Source organism: Mus caroli, chromosome 3 (genome assembly GCF_900094665.2).
Source record: "Mus caroli chromosome 3, CAROLI_EIJ_v1.1, whole genome shotgun sequence".
NCBI lineage: Eukaryota > Metazoa > Chordata > Mammalia > Rodentia > Muridae > Mus > Mus caroli.
This window is the reverse complement of record NC_034572.1, coordinates 144,569,807-144,591,470: the sequence shown is the minus strand read 5'-3', so window position 1 is coordinate 144,591,470 and position 21,664 is coordinate 144,569,807. Positions and strand designations below refer to the sequence as shown.

Here is a 21,664-nt window from a genome sequence, read left to right as displayed (position 1 = left end):
ACACACACACTCACACACATACACACACACTCACACACACACACACACACATACACACATACACACTCACACTCACACACACACACACTCTGCACGTGCCCTTTCTTTTCAAATATTGTCAATCATGGAGGAGAAAAACAGACCTTTCCCTTAGGGAAATCCAGAATTGGAAAATATACTTTTTTCTGTAAAAAGGGAGAAATGTTAAGAAAAATAAGGAGGAAGAAAATAGGGAGAAGGAGAAGGAGGGGGAAAAGGAGGAGGAGTAGGAGAGGAGGAGGAGGAGGAGGGAGACTAACCAAAGCATGTGGTTTCAGACACATGAGAGGTTAATTTCTATACCATAAGCTCATGTTTCTCCAAACATAAGGGCATAACAAACATCTAGAAGTTAATCAAAAGTGCCGTGGACACCTCAAATACACACAGAACTCACAGCTCTCTGGGTATTAAATTTCCATCTTTTTAGGAATTTCTTAAGGGTCTGACCTGCCCAGCATTAGACACCAGTGCAATCTAGGCATGTACATATTCGTGTATAAAACCGACAGGGTCTTTTGTTGTCATGGATTCTATTAAGAGAAAAGAAAGTAAACAAATAACTATAGGATGTTTGTCCATCCACACACTGACTGTGAGTCACAGGTGGGACTGTTAGGAGAGGCAAGAGGCTGTAGCTTAGTGTCAGGCATGGTCCTTTCTGTGGCTTCCAGAACTCATCGATTACAGGTCACTAGAGAATTAAGGAGAAGGAGGACAGACTGATGTTCTATGAAGGAAAGTCATCATGAGATACAGACAGCTGTGCTGGGAGCACACTGCTGTCCCCTGAGCTATACAGGTGGAGCAGAAAGGGACAACTTCTCTTCTTTTTTGCAAACTATTTTATTTTTTCTGAGCTTGTGTCACACTCTGTAGACTAGGACAGACTTGAAGTTATGACCCTAATGTCTCAGGTTCTTAAATACTGCACTGTCACATTTGCAAACATTTGACACCTATTTTTAATACTTCCCCCAAGTAATATTTATTCCAGAAAGTTAAAACAATTGTTAAAAATAATAATTCCAGTCAGAGAAATGGTGTTTTAAAATAACCTGGATTTTTCTTCAGTTATTCAAATGTACTGTTTCCATATCATATTGGATCATATGGTACAGCAACATAAATCCAGTGGTAAAGCCCACATTTATGTCTTTATATTATTTGTATGAAATTTTGTCCATAAATATATACATGTCTTTAACTGGCTTTGTGTAGCTTCATGAACCATACATAAGAAATCAATATCATCCAAAAACATCCAAAGCACATGACTTTATGTGCTTAGGGACAGAAATGAAGTGTAATGCTCCAGTTTACATGGAGTGGGAAAATATTTTAAAAGAATAGATTGTGCAGCAATGTAAAGGTAAAAAGATTATACCTTAAAACAAGTCTATATAGAATTAAACATTTCTGATTATAGAGAAACCCTTTGTGCTTAACCACAGATCAGGACCTTGAAATCAGATAATGAGTAGACTGCTTCATTTTTGAATTTAATAGTTGGTACTACATTGTTAATGTTATCATTTTAGGGTGGTAACTATATGGTCTTTAAGGAACTTAGAGCTTGGGTAATTTTTAAACACGTTCATGCTAATCATAGTGAATAATTTCATTTTCTCATTAGCATTTACTTAAAGTTTAAGAACACATAAATGAGCATGAAAAGCTGGCTTTCATCCTTTTGTCATTTGTGATTATTTTGTCATTTGTACCTAAACATCAGTTTCACAAGTGCACAAGGGCTAACTAAAGACTTATAAATGGACATTCATTGTTGGTGTTGCCTTAAATTTTAGATTAGTTCTATGCTGTCATTCCAGAATCCAGCATACCACTTTAGAAACAACTGTGCGACAAATCCTAGATGTCAGACACAGTGACCATAAGGTTTGTTGCTGTGTGTTGGAATACAGAAGAGAATAAAGAAAGCTGTGAGGGAGTACAATGTGTGGACAAATAACACTGCGGAGATGGTTGGTTGAAATTTAACTTCCATTGCCCCTGCCAGTGGTATACACTGATCTATTTTTTAATGTCAGTGTTTCAGTGCTTGGGACATACACTCTTATTTAATAATCCATTTAAAATACTCTTCTAGGAGTCTTTTTACTTTTTAAATTTCCTAAAAGGAAAATTTTAAAGAATGAGCAGAGAAGACAGCCAGGGCGAAGTATGAAGCATTTAGACCTTCAGATACCTTCAACCAAAGGTCTTCACACCCAAAGTTCAAGATGCAGCATCTCAATCAGTCATTTTTCCTTTTTTAGTCTTTTTTCAATAATTGATGAAGCCATCTATATGCTGATATCATCAGTTCTCACCGAAAGGAATGTGGAAATTTCTTTCGCAGCCCTTCCAGACTCACACTTTAATTTTTCATCATATCAAACAAAATCATGGTCACTTCAGACTGTGTCATGATTGCAATTTCCATGTTCTTTCAAACAGTTTTAGTTTAAATTTAAATTAACTGGCGCCAGACAAACATACTTCTGCTGTGAACAAGCAGCAGGTTTCTACTCGCCTGGGGTGTGCCCATCTAAAAGCCCCCACTCCTTCTCAAACCTTAGAACACCTTCTAAATAATGCATGGGTTCAATTTCAGAAAAAGTAGTATGTCCCATCATCTATGAACCAAATTATAATCAAAGGGTTATAGCCTTGTCTTCTGCTTGATTTTTATGTTTATTGTTTCTCCCAGTTAGAATAATCCCTGCAAAAGCCTCAGTCAAATTGTAAACCATACATTCTATCAGAAAAAAACTGAGTAATGTGGTAAGCAAAATGTCTCCTCCAAAATTCCCGTACTGTAGTCATGGGATCTATAAGTATGGCACATAACACGCATAAAACAACGTTTAAGGTAGAGTCAAGGTTATAAATTCTTAGATGAAATGACTGTGATTTAATGACATGGGACTCAGTTTAATCACATGATCCTTGAAGACAGATGAGGTCTAGCAGAAGAGAAAGCAGGAAAGATGAAACCTAAGGAAAGGAATGGAGGCAGAGATGCTGGCTTTGAAGACAAAGTGAATTGTGTGAGGGTCTCTGTCTAGCCTCTACAAGCAGAGACTGTTTGAAGTACTCCTTCAAACAACCACAAAGGATCTGGGTCTTAAGTCCTGAAATCTCATGGAACTGAGTTTGGTGAACCCCATAGGAAGAACAACAGTGTCAATTAAACAGGCCTCTCAGAGTTCCCAGGGACTAAACCACTAACCAAAGAGTATACATGGGATGGTTCCTGGCTCCCACTACATATGTAGCAGAGAAGACCTCATCTGGTGTCAGTGAGAGGGGAGGCACTAGGTCCTGTGGAGGCTTGATTCCTTAGAGGAGGGGGATGTGAGAGGGATGAGGCAGGAGTGTGTGTGTGTGTTTGTGTGTGTGTGTGTGTGTGTGTGTGTATGTGAGCACCCTCTTAGTGGCAAAGGGGAGGGGGATGAGGTGGAGGGTTCATGGAAGGGAAACTGGGAAGGGGGATAACATTTGAAATATAAACAAATAAAATGATTAATTAAAAAAAACATGGAAACCATGGAAACAAGCTCTTCTCTAGAACATCTGGGTAGGGCTGATCTATTGAATTCATGACAGAGAGATCCTGAGAACAGAGGTATCTGATCAGTGCTCTACACAGACTTCTGTGTGCCTGTGAGACATGTTTACAATCGCAAGCTGAAAATGTGGTCATTTTTATAGCACTAGTGAAAATGAAGACAAAGGAATATGGAAATGTTATGCAAATGGTGTTCCACTTAAAAAATCCAGCTCTGTTTTGAATAGGAATATTTGTCTTCACTAACATGTGTGCATCTGTTGTGTGTATGTAATGTATGTATATATATATATCATATATGTACAATTAACATATATAATGAAAGAGCCTTATTATGGATGATTATTGATTATGTTTAAGTAAAAATTGACAGTGATACAATATACGATCACTCATTATTAACTCATGTTTATTATTGATATTCCATGTATTTAATGAACTACATAAGGCTTTTCATATTTACTATTTGTGGATTCTGCTTCTCTGCTTTCTTAAAATGGTTAAGATTAGTTATGCTAACAACTGACTTCCTTTGCACTGTCACTCGTGTTATGCACCGTGTTCTTTCCAATGTCTTACGGTTCTCTTTGTACTATACTTTCATTCCCAGAATTTCTAGGTATGCTAAGTACAAGCCCTACTAGCTATAATCTCAGAACTATAATACATATTTTGTGTGTGATCTACACAGTACTGGGCCATCACAACCCATTGTTAACTAATATTAAGTTAGTTTGACATGACTTATTCTGTATGTTAACCTTGATTTTACAAAATTCACAACCTAATGCCTGCATCATTGAGGACAGGATACTTTAGAGGAAACCCCAGGGCTTCCATGTTCTCTACAGAGGCCAATTTCTAACAGTATAGAAAGAGAGAAAGTATGAGGGGGTAGATTTTCATGTTCTATTATAGAAGTTCAACATGTCTATGTGCAAAGACTGCCCGCATGTTCCAAAATTAGGAAGTAGTAAAAGGATATAAAAGATTGGGCATAGGAAACAATGCACATAGCTTTTGGCAGCATGAAAATGTCTCATAGTACATAGGAATATTGTGCAAGGAATTGGAATGATAAACTCCTTTGTTAAAAAGTCATAATTAGGGGCTGGACTCGTGATTCAGTTGGTAGAGTACTTACCTAACACACAAGAAATCCTGTGTTTCACAGCCAGTACCACAAAAACTGGGTGGTGTATACACTTGTAATATGAACACATAAGAAGGGGAGGCAGGAGGACCAGACACTGATGTCATCCTCAGCTACATAGGGAGGCCTGGGATATATGAGGTCTTGCATCTAAATAAAGGAGCAGATAGAAATAAAATCTGCCAATCTTAGGGATAAAAGAGAATAAAAGTTTAGTGAAAGCTCAGTGAGTTTATGACATCACTGACTCTTTCTTAGCATGGTGAAGTCAACTGAACAACCTTTCTCCCACAGACAACTCAACAACACCATGTGTTCCATCTGGTTTAACATTTGCCCCAGAATAGCTGCCTCAGGAATATCTACAGAGTTAGAAGATATTCCCGTTCTGAGATTCCAGTACTGGTCCAGGAGAGAGACTACAGAGAAAAGGAAGCACAATGTACAATTATATGATGAGATCAACTGTTGAGTTTCAAACATATTGAAACAACTGAATCGATTTGAAAACATAAAAGTTACATTCAAGAAAGTTCTAAACATTACAAGAGAAGATCACTAACAGACCACTCTGGTATTCTTAAACTAATCTCTTGAGATTTACATGTTAGCAGAGAGCAATGTTTTCCCACCAGGCATTGCCTTCTGGGAAATGCAGTTGGATGAATGGATAATGTATCATTTTACTAGTTCTTATAAATGGCTGCAACACTGAGGTTCAAGATCTATTACAAAATTACCATCTAAGCCCCAATATGCCCGGAGTGAATATTATTCACTTTGTATGTGATAAATACTGCCCATGACTTCTTAATTATTCTTCTAATATAATTATAGAATTATAGCATATGCTGTTACTAAATTTCGTACACCAAATTTACAAACATATTAAATGATTTACCTGAGATAAGGGCTAGGAAGGATCATAGGCGAAATTTATTCCTAGTAGGTTACAGAGTTTATGCTATCAAATATTTTATTAAACTATCAAATTGCAGATGAAAACCAGCAAAGCGAAGCTAAAGTGATATTAAGACTTAATATCATTAAAGACATTAATCATGTAGGCATTTATTATAGAACAGGCAAAGAGTCAGCACATTAGTAGGTTATGCTCATCCAAAGTGGTCAAAAGCAATGATGGAGACTTGCTCATGGAGACTAGAATTCAACTTGCTAAAATCAGGTGTCATCTCCATTTTTCAGAGGTCAAAAAATGTGGTACCAGTCAACAAGAAGGCTCCCACCCATCATAATCTGAATATTTTTTGCTTGTTCCACTGGTATTCTTCAAAATTTGTAGAGGAATTTTAATCTAGCCACATGGCTACTCTGGCAAGTGATCATATCCAAAGATCTATATCTGTATGCTCTGGCTGGAATACAGCCATGCCCTTAGTACATGCTTTTAAGATAAAATTAGTTTGTAGAAGGAAGTAGCCATGTTTGAAATTAACATCTAATTGAGGGGCAAAGTGAATAATCAGAGAAAGATTTGACAGAGTGAGTCAGAGATAGGAAACACACAACTCTCGTGAAAACAGACAGCGAGTTTACTAAAGTGGAGTTGAGTTTGTTCCTGAGTTTCTACAGTTCAGTGCAGGTCAGCAGAGGCAGTTGAAGCCAGAGAATAAGGAGCCAGAAGATTAGAGCAGATTGCCAGAGTTAGTTTGAGACCAAGCAGAACAACTCAGTGAGAATCTGAGAGAATCCAGATTGAATCAGTCAGCTTGGAACATAGTTTGAGCCATAACAGCTGAACTGAACCAGCCAGTGAGATTTCTAAAAGAACTAGAAAGGGTGAGCTTATTCAGCAGTAAGCCTCCAAGACAACATTCCATCAGGTGAATAAAAGATGCTTTTATAAAAATATGATATGAAAAAATTCTAAAATAGAATTTTAACACTGCATTTAATATTTTCTAGGGATGATTCAGTTTTTGCACTCATGAGAGTATCTCTGGTGCCCCTAACTTTTTTTAGGTCATATGAAGTCTTACATGTTACATGGGAGTTGTTCTGCAGAGGTCTGTTCCTCAAAGTACCAGGGTAACCCTCTGCTACTTTTCTCTCTGCAGCAATATGTTATAAGGTATATACGTGGTTGCCCAGATCACATCATCTAGCTTTAATCTCAATAACGCAAGTAGATGAGCTTCAGTGTCTCCAAGGGCATTGTGATTAGCCTTCACACCAGTAACAAATATACGTAGGAGAAAATATCAAATTAACATTTTTCATATTTCTAGAATAAGCTATGCTGCCAGGCAGGTTGCAGGAGTCCATACAAGCTAACAGGTGTGAACTCCATAAAGATCTAATCATATTTGATACAATGAATTTAATCATTATGAAGACAATATCTGGGACACACTTAGATGCATTGCCCAGTTGCATTTAATATTTAGTTCAATATATGCTTTCTCTTATGCCCAAGAAATGTCTACAGGTCTCTTTACATGTGTCCTAATTAGTTATTTAAAAGGTCTGGGAGAAAAATGCTACTCTTCATGAGATAGTAAGTTAATTTAACATGTGGAAGAAAATCTAGTGGCAAATTTAAGTGTATTCTTTTTATAAGTTTAGGTTATTGCAAACAATTTGGTAAATGTCATTTCAAATGCACAAAAAGATAGCATTACTAAAGGTGTAAAGGGATATTGGAACAGTCCTCTTCAATGAGGTCTGCCACACAGACACCTGAGCATGGAAATTAAATACATCTTTTTGAGGCTGGAGGTCAGGAACCTTCTAAACAGAGTAAAATTAAAGTGCATTTCAAATGCATGCCTAGATATGTGCATACAATGAATATAGTATAAAACATACTATACTTATCTATAATTTAATTAATGGACATACAGTAAAATATAATTTTAACTTCAGATAATGAAATTCAAATATCTTGATGTAATGTATATCAAATGTGTGAAATAATTGTCTTTCATGTTTAATTCTTTAATCTTTTCAAGAATGTTTTATAATGCAGATACTCTACATAATATAATGTGATGTGCATAATCCAGTAGATCTGGATTTCAAGGTGTGAGGATACAGATATTAAAGTGGATCCTTTACTGATGATTCAGCTTCCAGATAGAACACACGGCTCCTAGGGCAACACTTGAAATCCATTCCAGGCCTGATAATAACTAGACAAATTTTGAGCTCTCTTTGTTTTGCTTTCTTAATACATGAACATTAGTAATATTAATGTTTATCTTACATATGTTTTGCCTAAATAAAAACACACACTTAATATTAGGGTCTCAGAATGTTCAATATGTGAGTGTCCAGCAAACTGTGAATCAGCAATCGCTCTTGGTCCAGATTCCACGATCTGCAAAAACAAACTACTTTTTTTTTTCTTTATGGATTCTCAAAGTCAGGAATAATGGCTCATATTTCATTGGGCCAATATTCACTTGCTATATGAATTTAAAAATTAAGTTTTTATAATCTGTGACTTTAATCACCTATATCAAGAAGCCATTAATTGACCACCCATTAACTGGACAAATGTAGAAAATGATCATGATTTGTCTCACATCTTGATAATTTTGCTACAGAAGTTTCTCATTAACATTCAAGTATTTGAAGTTTAAAAGTAACAGTAGAAACAGAGACTTAAATCATCAAAATGAAATGATTCTGGAGTGTAATGAAGTAGTGAAGTCCTTGAAGACCATTCTTTGGAATCCATCACGAAGCATCAGAGGAAAAGAAGATAGAAACAGATACATTGTAAAATGCAAGCAGACAATGGCCCTGTGGGGAGGACTGAGGGAGAGAGAGGAAGGATGTGTGGAGTGGCAGAAAGGCTGCAAGTGTTTCATGAACTTCATGGATAGTTGAGGGCATCTTCACTGTGAGACCTCACGGGAGTGTTTGCCTATGGTGCATGCTCATTAAAATGAGGCTTGGATACAAGGGTAAGGCACAGCTGAAAGCTTTTGTAATTCAGATGCCAGGATCTTTCAGATGTAAGGATATTTCTCCCTCCCAACCCTACTGACTTCCTATGCTACTTAACTAAGGGCTCTCTTTCCATTAAATTTTTATTCTAAAATTTTATTCTAACAATGATCATCTCTGGCAATAAAAGAATTACTTATAATTCATGTTTTAGCATTTTTCCATTAGGAATACTTTATATCTGAAGGTTTTTGGTGTTTGAAAAAGCATTCTATCTCTTTAAATCAGAATAGAAAATAGAAGGACAGAGAAGAGAATGAATACTTTGTAAACTGGAGGGTAAAGCGACCCCCTATGGCTGTAAGTGGATGTCCATATTTATAGCTTATAAAAACCCTGTCGTTAGTCATAGGCCATGGAAAAATACAGAAATGGGAACAAAGGTGAAGGAGAAAACCTGTGTGGGAAGGACATTTACAACAGTTGTCATGTTATGGTTTCAGAAGTGAGAAGCTATCCTTGCAACACACTTGCCGAATGAAGTGTGGCCAGAGCTTAGTAGAAGCCACAGCACTGCACATAAACTGTTTGTGAGACTTCAATGCAGACTTTGCATAATTACTTAATTATGAAAGGAGATCATATTAAGAACCTTTGCCAAGTAAAAGTTTTTAAAGGTTTGTTGTTGTTGTTGCTAGTTTTAATTGTGTGCATTGTTGCACACATAAGCGTAGGCTCTCCTGAAGACCCAAGATGTCAGATCTCCTGCAGTGGAGTCACAAGTGCTTGGTTGCAATCTGACATGCATGCTGGGAGCCAAACTCAGGGGCTCTAGAAGAGCAGCATCCACTCTTAACCAATGAACTGCTTCTCTAGCACTGCATCCTCAGAAAGTTAGGTTTTAGTCTAAGTGGTAAAACAGAAGAGATATAAAGTTGTTACCCAAATTATTTTGCTCTCCTTTACCTTTCAGAGGATACTCCTCACAGTCTAAGGCCACTTGCAGTAGCTGTGTTCAAAGTTGCAATCACTATTTTCATCTATGCGCTGGGATGCAGGCACAGAACGGACTCACTGGGTGCCCCTTTGTAAAATCATATTACCTTTGAGACCTCTGTCACTGCCTGGCCAAAGCCTTCTTTTGTTCAGGTGAATTTAACACATCCTATTACATGTCTCAGTAAAAACATAGCACAGATAGGCTCACTGGACAGAGACAATAACCTTTCCCAAGAAGAAATAAAGTAAACCTGATAGGTCTTAGTAAAAGCTTCCCTGTTTTGTACTTGTTTTTTTTTTTTTTTTTTTTTTTCCTTACCTTCTTCTGTGGGGAAGGAATGTGTGCATTTGAACAAGATCATCTTGGAGCACTAATCATTTATTTCCTTGACAGTACGACCTGAGCAGTTCCTACATGCTGGACCTTACAAACAATATAGTGGAGGAAAATCCACAATGCTCTCTTCTCACAGACCTTAAAGTCACCCAAACCCGATAAATATTGACCAGTCATGAATAAAATATTCATTAAAAACTTACACATACTATATATGGGACAAGTATCCCATAAGAACAAAATGTAGACTTCTAATTTTGAAAGCATCAAATTATTTATTATGGAGCAGTGAGTTAGACAAGACTTCCTTCAGGCAAGGTTTGAATTGAAATATGTAAGATGAGTAGGACTTAGCTAGGAGAAAGAACAGAAGGGATGGTGATGAAGTGGTAAGAGAGAGGGGGAGGGGGGGGGGGGGGGGGGGGGGGGGGGGGGGGGGGGGGGGGGGGGAGGGGAGGGGAGGGAGAGGGAACAGAGAGCCTGCCTAGCAGCCAGTGTGGTTAAACAGGTGGGTTACATATTATTATTGGCCAAGGCTGTTGAGCAGGGTTCTGTTCAGGTTAGTGTTCAGTGAACATCTTACGAAGAGGGATCTGATGTAGTCGGCCCCCTTCTGCCACATCTGCTGGGCTACCCAGTGCAAGTCCCATATGCAGTGTACATTCTTTCACATGGTGAGATATGCATGGAAAAGCATGAGCAATATCCCAGTTCTATTTCCTGATCCTATGATCCGGCATGATAGTTACCAGGTTCCCTGAACAGATCCAGACACTGGTGGTTGAATAGTGGAGACTAGCCATGGCCATTAGGGTCAGCCATATAGGATTTTACTCCAAGTAAAATTTTGTTTGTATAAAAAGACCTAACTTAAAAATAATTTTTGTACAGAGCTGCTTTATAGATTTCCTACACAATAACACCATTTTGAAGTATTTTTGCAAGCCTCTGTTACTCTCAAAAGACTCCATGGTTTGAAGATAAATAAACTAACAGGACCACTCTTAGAATCAATCACTTGCAAAGTTATTGATTTGATTCCAAGAACAATGTGAAGCCAAGAAGGATGGCAACAGACCACGGTACGGCTGGCAGAGGGCATCCCTCAGTCACAGGTGACTTGGGGATGTGTCCTGTCACTCTCAGAGAATGATCAGCATATCCAATTGCCTCTTGATTTATTAAACAATTTTCAAAAATTCATCATGTACAAACTTTTGAGGGTTTTATGAGTTAGATTAAAGATAATATAAATGATTTGCTTTATTGTAATCAATCCACTTACAGAAATTTATCTGCTTCTTAAATTATAAATAGTAGAATCCCTCTAGGCATGTCTAAACAGATAAATCTAGATTATGGTACCAGAGTGCAAAAATCTTGTGAGATCTGATCTTCTACCAAATGCTGTTCCTATTTTTATTTTTGCGTACCACAGAAGCTTCTGTGAGGAACAACTGAGACATATTAAAAGGTTTCGGGAAGATTAAAAGATTATGCAAATATACAGCATGTACTAATTCTAGTGACTGTGCGGATCTACCAACACCATGAGGGCTTCCCTCTTCAGGGCCAGCCCATAGATCCTGTACTGCAGAGGGTGCTCACAAGGGAGCATTTGCAATCAGCATCGTTTCAGATAATTCTTTAAAATTGGGTTTGAGAGACTTAAGGTAGTTTTTTTTAAAAAAAATCTCCAATTTCTACAAGTTTATTCAAATCTTATGAAATTCTCTAGTGAGTCGCAAAAGCTTATCTTTAAAGGTATTTGCAGTAACAATACAGCTCCTAAGTATGAGAACATATTGATATCCAGCAATGTACTATTATGTTGCTTTTTCTCCCTCAGAAAACAGACCCTCTATTTTACCTCCTTTAAAACATTCTAGCTATCTATTGTTCAAGAAGGTCAGGATAATATAAAAAAAGAAATAATGTTGCAGGCATTTAAATATTTATTAATATGTAGTGTAAAAAAGGCTGAAATATTACAATTCTTTAAGCCTCAGACTTCACTGGGAGATGGAGTAAAAAGCAACTGGCACTAAATAAAATTTTCAATGAGAATGGTGATCCAGTCTTCTTAAGATTAGGATTCCAAACCGGAGGCATTTCCTAGGATAGCTTTAATGTGGTTATCCAGTGCACAGTGCCTACACCTTGACTGTGATTATTTCTCATGTCTATGCTTTTTGTACAAGAGTAAAACTAACCTTAATAGTACAGGCTAGACTAGAGGCAGTTTCCAGTTCAGTGAACTAGGGACATGACACTCAGAGGAGTATTGATTCTAGATATATTTGAAGGTGGTATAGGTACTGGAATCTAGGAAGTCGGAGCTGCAGATGGTGGGGAATTCCCACAATGCCCTGCATAGTGTTACAACAAAGGTTTTTCCCAGTGTCATCAAACCTGTGCTATAGTAAAGAACAGAATCTACCTGTATGGGAGTCAAGACAAGCCCCTTAAGAGTTAGTCCAGTTTGGCAGGTCAGTCACCTGCCCAGGGAACTAACTACTGTAAGGTATGCTGAAGAGAGACAAGGAATAACTCATCCTTTTAACGAGATGATGTTCTTTTCCTTCCTAGAATTCTACTCCCCTTATGTAGTCTCTGAGCTTCAATAGGGTTCTCCTGGGACCGCCCACCTTCTGGTCTCTGTCTCTACCCCCTGCCCTCCATTCTCCCCTCTCTGTGTCTCTCAGATACTAGCAAGACACTGCTATGCTTTCTCTGCTACTCTGGGCTTTTTCACTCTTTCTCTAAGGCTCTTCAACCTGCCATGTGGCCTGGGCTTGTCTGCCATACAGCTGACCCCTATGTCACCTTAACCTTAATGGCATAGTTTTCTCCTTCTTTCTCTTCTGAATTTCCCTCTCCTCCACTCCCCTCATCTCTCTTCCTCTCCCTTTCCCTCCCTCCCCTCTCCTCACCATCCTCCCCTTCCCTCCCCTCCCTCCTTTTCCCTTCCCCCCCCTTTCTCAACTCCATTCTTTTCTCTAGGGAGCTGCTGAGATTTACAACTTGCTTGCTCTCCTGCTTTTCTTTTAAACTCTAATTAAATTGTCCTTGACCTTCTGTTTTGAGTCCATCCTTGAATTCTTTAGCAATGACACTAAGAACCCCATGTGGGAGCCCCAATTTCTATAGATCATTTGATCATTTGATAAGCACAAAGATACTTCCCACAAATTCCAGTAATACTTGGTTCATTGACCAAGTTTCTTCTACCTTTATTTAGTCTGAGAGCATTATTTTGACTTTATTATAGGTAATAATACCACGTTGGCATAAATATTAGAAAAAAGGCCATTTCATATAATTTGATGAAACAAAAATGAATTCATATAATTTTATGGGATAATTATGTAAAACTTCAAATCTGCATATACTTGCATTTCTACCTCTAAGATGTGCTCCTTGAGACTGTCTTGATGGATACACAGCCATGGTGGGACTTAAAGTCGTCATGCAACACTGTTTTTTATAAGAAAATGTTGCAAACAAATATTTATCCTTAGGGAAGCTTTTAAATACACATGTATATTAATCAAGGATACAAATGGTAAAAGTGTATGTTCTAGTGAAAAAGGATGGATAAGATATATTGTAGGCTATAGGTAATTCAAGGGTTATTTTTGTTTTGCTTTTTTTGAGTTTGCAACTGAGTTCACACACCATAATAATGATCTGTTAGAATACAGAGTAAATATGATGAAAGAAGTATAAATGTCTTGGCAGAAAACAATAAACACACACACATATATGGATGGATATATAGGACGAATATGTTCATATATATATATATATATATATATATATATATATATATATATCCTATCAATACAAAGACAACCCAGGATGAAAACTCTCCTCTCTAGGAAGAGATTTACAGCTATGCAGAGACAAGCATGTGTCAGTGAAGGGGTGGTTACACCTGATAGGAACTGCTTAGATGTCCATAGCCTTGATTTTCTTGAGGTGTAGATCATGACCCTAATTTCTGTCACAGGAGTAGTAGGTTACAAGGAGTGCAAAAATAGAATGGAGTTAAACAGTCTTATGATACTCATTTGTCTCTCAATATTGGACAATTGTGAAACTCAAAATGTCATGACATCACAGAGTATGTGTGCACCTACACACATAAATGGTCACAAGTCCTCTCTTATAGGAGTTGTATGAATGACTCGTTTTCAGTAATTTTAACTGGTATTTCTTTAAAGGGAGATTGGAGACTAAACAGAGAAGGGGCAGCCAGAGGGGACAGCGACGGCACCGAGTGGTGCACTGGTTGCATGAATGTCAGTTTGGGTGAGTGGTAATTAACACTGCCATGATTTATTACAGCAGTTTGATTTAAATCCTAGTGAAAGATCATAGCTTTATAGAGCATTGGAGCTCTCCATTAGGCTCCTCCCTCAGAGCTCAGGGATCCCTGTGGACACCTCAGGAGATGAGGAGGAAACACTGTAATAGTCAGAGAAGATGGAGGGCACCAGGAGAACACTGAGTTAACTAAGCAGGGCTCCTAGGGGCTCACAGAGACTGAAAGCAAGTTGGGACCTACATGACTCTGTACTGGGCCCTTCATATACATGTTATGGCTGTTATCTTGATGTTCTTGTGGGACTCCTATGGGAGCAGGTGTGTCTCTGACTCTTTTGCCTAGTCTTGGGACTCTTTTCCTTTTATTGGGTTGCCTTGAGGGTTTTTAATATATCTTATTTTATATTGTTTTGTTGCATTTGGTTGTTGTCTTTTGGAAGCTTGCTCTTTTCTGAATGAAGGGAAAATAGTGGGAGTGGATCTTGGGGAGAAGGGAGGTGGGGGGATCTGGGCAGAGTGGACCAAGGGGAAACTGTAGTCAGATGCATTGTAAGTGAGAAGAATCGCTTTTCAATTAAAAAAATTCCTTATGTGGACACAGCCTAATTAGCATTTGTGGACTTAGCTTAATCCTATTGTTCAATAACTGAATGTATATCTATGGGAACATTCAATTTCTATTTAAAAGTTGTCTAAATTTTCATGAACTGCTTTTCATATTTGTTTACTTGAATCTAGCAGCTTATATAAGTTTTGTTAAAGGAACTCAACATTAAAGATTAAAAATATTGAAAAAATATGGAAATCATCTGCAGCTTGAAGCTCACTGTTGCAAGGACTTAGAAGTCTCTTTCCCACCCATCTTATTTTCAAAAGTATCATCGATCCCTTCATGCACAGTCACAATCGTTAAGTGTTTAAATGCTGTGATTCACCGATAGAATCAATGGGGTCACCAGTTTCTCATTTCTGGACTCAAGAGATGCTTAATATTCGTAATTTCATAACTGAGGAAGGGCCTGTATATCACTGATGGAGAATATGGTGCTGTTCAGATATTTTAGCAGTTAACTCTTATCAGAGGAGAATAAATATTTGAAAGAGCATACCCAAGAAGAGCAAAAGCAACAGAGCTGAAATAATTCAGGTATTACTCATTTATATTGTATATTCTATGTTCTGATGTGAAGCCCAGGATACCCCTGACCGTGCAAGATGATGGTGACCGCAAAGGGTTCCAGAGCATCCTTATACCTCAGACAAGGCTTGTACCTCACTCAAGGTCATAAAACCATCACCACTATCTATTTAAATTTGTGACTTAACTTATACTTTGTCTTTTCTAGAAACTTAATATTTATTTTTATTAAATTTCTATTTTATTTGGTCAGTTTTAGTTAACTATTTTGGCAGAGCATACTGCAAACCACACACTAGATAATAGCAGGCATATACATTATATTTTGCCATAATTAAATGCTGTGACATATTCATTAACATTTTCAAAGCTGGAATCGACGCAAGCATGCACATGCACTTGCACTGGATTTGATCGCACATATTCTAGTGCATATCATTTGGGGCTTTGGAACTCCTGTTTCAAAATTTGTCTTTTTGTTTGACTTTTTAGCACAGACGGTAAGAATGAGAGAGTCATAGGATTTTCTCTTGCATCAGTTGGGATTTTCCTTTTGTTCGTTGCCAAAGAATGGATGCTGTATAACGTATGCTATTTACCCTGGCAGAGTTGAGCTCTTCTGACATTAAGCTCCTCATTTATTTTTTGGGGGAGTCTAGGACACAGAGCGATCAAGCACGCAAAGAAAGACCACATGACCGTTCTTGTTGCCTCATGCATTACTATGGTTTTATTATTAAATCAGTTAAAATTCAAAATTGATTACTGAGGACTCATTATGTGTTCTCACTATGTGTTCTGGGGTTGCGCAAAAATGATTCACAGAAAGTAATCACATGCAGTAGTAAAGTCAGAAAGGTACAACAGAAGATAGAAAACAAATTTTATGTGAGTACATTCCAGAAATAGAATGGTTTCAAGTTTGGGAAAGGCCCCACAGCTCTCTACACTAGTTAATAATTTCTGAAAGCAGAACTTCATGGAAAATTTCACGATTATCAAGGAAAAGGACTCCATCCTGGTCAGGGGTTGTTAAGAGATCATGATGGCCTACTGATCTTTTCAAGCAAGTGGCCAAATCTCTGGGGAGGTATGGCAAAGGAAGGCTGAAAGCAGGAAAAGAAGTGGATTCCCGAAGCTTTGTCATTATTTGTGGTCATGGCCTCTAGGCAAGGAGCATAGTCAGCGCTAAGGCTGTGATGGTGGGCGATGAATTCACTTCTGCTCAGACTTTACCAAAATGAGATATAATGATAGAAAAGGAGATCAGACAGTACTTAAAGAAGAGTCAAGAAAAAGTGAAAGTTGTGCTTTAGATAAAGGCAAGAAATAGCTTTAACTCCTACTTTTAGAGATATAGTTTATGCCAATCACTTATCATTTTTAAGTCTCATTTTAAAATGCTCCAATGGCATAAAACTGTAGGATATCTAAAAATAATGAATATTAAAGTACTACCATGCATGTCAAAGTAGTGTGTACTTAGTAATTTGTAATACTTATTATTGATACTAGAAATTTTGTAGGGGATAGAAGAGGTCTGATTGTAGAGTAGAGAACTACATAATTTCATTTAGTTGCTAACTAGTTAGTTTAATTTTTTTTAGCTAGTAAGAAATAAGAGTCGAGACCAGGGTGATATTTCTGTGAAGCTTAATTTTTGAATTCCTAAGAGTAAGTACATGAGGGTGCTGTTTCTTCCTTGGCCCTTTGCCCACTTTCAACGGATTCCTACAAGCTCAAAGTGCTGCTTGACACCAACTCAAGTTCACGATTAAGTCTTCTCCCTGGCCCATTTCACATAAATGCAGAATCTGCTCTTTTCCTCTCTATAAGCAGCATTCTCCATCCTGGTCAGGAAGCCCTAAGAGATCATGGCGGCCTACTGACCTCTTTTCACCCCCACCACTGTCATTATCTATCCCTCTGCTGTTTGTTTTATCTGCAGGTCAATCAATCACTGTTACAGTATCTCACTCAGTGTGCATGGTGTGTCAATCACTGTTACAGTATCTCACTCTGTGCATGGTGTGTCGATCACTGTTACAGTATCTCAGTGCGCATGGAGTATCAACCCACTGCTACAGTATCCCAATATACAAGGTGTGTTCATCACTCTCTTACTATTTGCAACTTAATTATACCCTTCAGCATGTTTTCCTACCAGGGAATTTCCAGGGATTTCCTAATCAGCAGGTATAATGCTGTCCTTAATGGCAAATGATAGAATTTGAATATCTGAAGGAAATCTCTATTCAGTGTGTCCACATGGTTTATCTACCTGTAGAGGAATGTGGAGTTAGTATGATTGGGTCTTGGATTCTGGTTATTCCTTGTCCAGGTCCACTGGGGACAGATCTGGCTGCCTACTGGTAGAGGAAAACTTCACAACACCACTTTAATTTAGTCTTTTAATTCGTTAATTACTCATTAGTTTTGATATATGATGGCATCAATGTATATTGTATATGTAGGCACTTAAAGTACTCCATTCCTATATTGATCCCTCCTATCCATCAGAGGAATATCCAGCCATATTTATATCCAACCTTTCTTCTTAGTTGTTTGCAGCCATGGAACCTGCAACTCCTTCCTATTGCTTCACTCTTTTCCTAGCATTTTCTTTCTCTCTTTTTTTCTCTCATTTTTCCTTTGTTCCTTTGCTTCCATCCTTACTTTGTTCTTTTTTTTCTTCTACCCTTTTTATGTTTAGAGAGTGGCTCTTCTACTCTAGCCTTGACTGATCTGTAGCTGGGAAGTACTATGGTGTCTTGATATAAGTGCATTAGCATCTCAAATACTAGGATTACATGACCTATGCCTCCGTGTGCCTGGATATGTTCTCTATTTATAGAAGAGCTGAAGGGATTAGACGTATGCCTCCATATGCCTGGATATTTTCTCTATTTATAGAAGAGTGGAAGGTTTTTTGTTGTTGTTTCTCCTTTCTTTAAATTTTAGGAACTCTGTATGATAGAGCTTCCCCTTCCTTCCTAGATACACTAGGGAATGTGCAGCATGGAGGAAACTCTAATCAAATGTGGATGGTAGTCCCTGTGCTCACATATGGCCTGCAATAAGGAGACACTTTTCAGTGAGCTCATAAAAGTGTGTTTACCATTCGCTGCTGTTCTTGTACAGTCACTAATTTTTCTTAACACTGGCAGGAAAACCAAAAGGTCTAGAAAATGTAATCCATGGCGGCCAAGAACTGTGGACCATCTATGAGACACTTGCTGCCCTACTATCTTCTGCAAAGACTCTGGGGTTGCAGGCCAAGAAAATATGGTTGGCTCACAGTTTTTCCGACTTTATTATTACCGAACAAGAAATTATACTGTGGCAAGAGGAGTGTTTGCAGTTGAAGTCAGCTTATGCCACTGCACCATCAAGTATGGCTGTAGAGTCAGGATGACTAAAATTAACTGACTCACTTTGATACTGTAATTAATAGTTTAGGTTTTATTTTATTTTATTTTTATATTGTTTTTATTAGATATTTTCTTTGTTTACATTTCAAATGTTATCCCCTTTCCTGGTTTCCCCTCAGAAAACCCCACATGATAATTAGAATGAGTTTTAGTGAATGCCTGAAATGCCTCGCCTATTTCTTAACCATCTGGTTAACCTGGGAAATGTTAGCATGTTAGAATCAAACAGAAGGTTGACTGATTTGTTCAATCCAAACTGGAAAATTGTGATAGACTTCACTTACATTTCTGGAAGTTTTCAACAATCAGTGTTAGATCGCTCACCCAGAGTCTGAGGTATCTATTTTCATTTGTAAGCAACTTTACAATATTTAGAGAAAAATTCTATGCCTTCTCTCTTTAGAGAAACAAGGCCCATTTCTTCCTGTTTTCAGCATAATTCTTAGCTTTCCATGTTTCATCTAAGCATTAAAAATTATTATTCACTTGCTTTGTTGAGAAGATATTAGTAGAAAATAACACATAAAATATCTTCACATGAAATACTCATATCAAAACTACCAGCAAAGATAAATAAATTGGACACCACTTGGTATGTATTATGACGTGGACCATGATACTAATGCTATAAATTAAATTAGATCAAATAATTATGGTAAATATCTAGCCAGTAGTTTAAAAAACATTTGCTGGACTAACTCTGAGAATTATGAACAGTGTTTGTGGTCATTAGTAAGTGTAATTTCCACACCACTAGCAAACAATTCTTCAGAACTCTCTGATTTTCATACACAGCCATTTCTAGTTAGCTATTCCATCCCAACCGTAAAAGATCCGAGAAAAAAAAGAGAGAGAGGGGAAGGAAAAAGGAGTCTCGTTTATAGCCAAATCATATGGGAGAAAGTTGTCCAAAATATTCTCAGAGGTTTTTTTTTTTCTGACAATTTGTTCCTTTCTTGCATCTCGTCAGGACTCCCTTGTTCATTGACAGACTATTATGTTCAGAATGGTTACTGAAAACTTTCAGCACTCAGAAATGCTCGTGAGACATATAAAAATGTCTTTATTCAGACTGGAACATATAATACCTGCCAAATTTGTAGGTTTGAAACCACTTTCAATAGGAATTAAAAGGCCTCCTTCCTTGTTGAAATAGGACTATCAATAGACAACTTGTCTGCTTGGGAGAAATAGCAGGTTCTTGTCTCTGATGTTGCAATTTAGTTTAAAATCACTTTGTGATGACAGGGTACATAAAGATGACAAAACTCTAAAGATGACAGTCTAATTTTCAAAGATGACCGATCATCGATAAAAGATTAAATAACGTAAACATTTGAAATGCCAGATTATCAGGTGGTGGGCACACTTCCAGCATTTCAGGATGCAGAGACACTGCTGATAAAACAGCAGATACTTCTGACATTCCTTCTGTATGCTATGCAAAAACCATCCTTCTCCAGGAGATGTGAATGAATGGTAATTGCTTTTCACTTAGAAGTTATGTATTTGTCTCCATTCTAATGCAATATATTAAATGGTACCAAACGACAGGCACCGAGTCGTCAAAATCAGTTTCTGCAAAGCCCCATGCCTGATTTGGGAATGTTCTTCTCAACCATATCCAGTCCTTAAGTTTTAATAGCAATTTTTAATATACGTACAAGAATGATTAGACACGCTGGTCCTATAAAGCTCCAAATGAAGTTGTTTTCCGTGCTCAGCCAACATCTGAAAAGTGAGAGATAAGAATCAGTGAATACTCTGCATGGACCATAGCAAAACAACATTGTTAAAGACACACGGAACATTCAGTAGTGTCTTCCAAATGCTTACAATGTCTGCTTGACTTACACTTTGGTGGTACCATAATATCTGTATCCTAAAGATGCTGAGAATCCAACAACTACAGCTGGGCTGAGATAGCCAAAGATATAAAAGTTTTTGTGTAAAAACCCCTTGTTGTAGATGACGCCGACAACGATGAGGTATAGGTGAATGCCTTCGATGCACATCCAGGCAAAGGCAGCTAAGAAGAAGTAATGGAGCAGGCCAGCAATGATAGAGCAGACCAACTAGAACACAAACAAAAGAAGAAACCATAAGCAACATTCTCCTTCTAATTATTGTATCATCTGTCAACGTCCTTCATGAAGGATGCCACTTTATTCCACCTCTGATCATGCCACAATATTCATATCTCATCAGCTTTGTTTTTAACATGCTCTACTTGAGGCTTATTTAAAGGAGCTACACTTCGTCAATGGGAAGTGCCGACTGACCTTGTGACAGAATTAACCTTCTTGACTTTTCTTGAGATTTGTTGTTTTTATGCATTAATGTTCTGGGATACACTGGGGACTCTTTCCACAAATTATTTGTTTCTCAGTGACCATATGGTGGTTTAAACTGACTTCTATCTGGATATCACTGACCTTTCCATTTTAAAATTCAAAGAATGTAAATTATCTTAAATCATATAAAACAAAGTGAACATCTTGATTAAGTGGCAAAATTGAAAATGTACAAATAGTAGTAATACGTTTCACCAAAATATACATTGTAGAATTTCTTCTGGTTGTAAGATTACTATGTAAATTTGGAATGTGTTTTCATTAAACATTTTCCATGAGTATTTATTTATTACTTAGAACTGGAATTATTAGAACTGGGCAGTGATAGCACATGCTTTAATTCCAGCACTTGGGAGGCAGAAGCAGGTGGATTTCTGAGTTTGAGGCCAGCCTGG

At 37.6% G+C, this 21,664-nt stretch overlaps 1 protein-coding gene across 2 annotated transcripts in view; it reads right to left on the bottom strand.

Moving 5' to 3' along the window:
- The window catches only part of Adgrl4 (adhesion G protein-coupled receptor L4), a 103,640-nt gene that overhangs the window by 6,371 nt on the left and 75,605 nt on the right, over positions 1–21,664 (bottom strand). For both annotated transcript variants that reach the window (XM_021158256.2, XM_021158255.2), the window contains 2 exons: positions 20,770–20,990; positions 20,580–20,646 (listed from right to left, as the gene is read on the bottom strand). In XM_021158256.2, the coding sequence (XP_021013915.1) occupies positions 20,580–20,646; positions 20,770–20,990 (288 nt within the window). The remainder of the gene's footprint in view (positions 1–20,579; positions 20,647–20,769; positions 20,991–21,664) is intronic.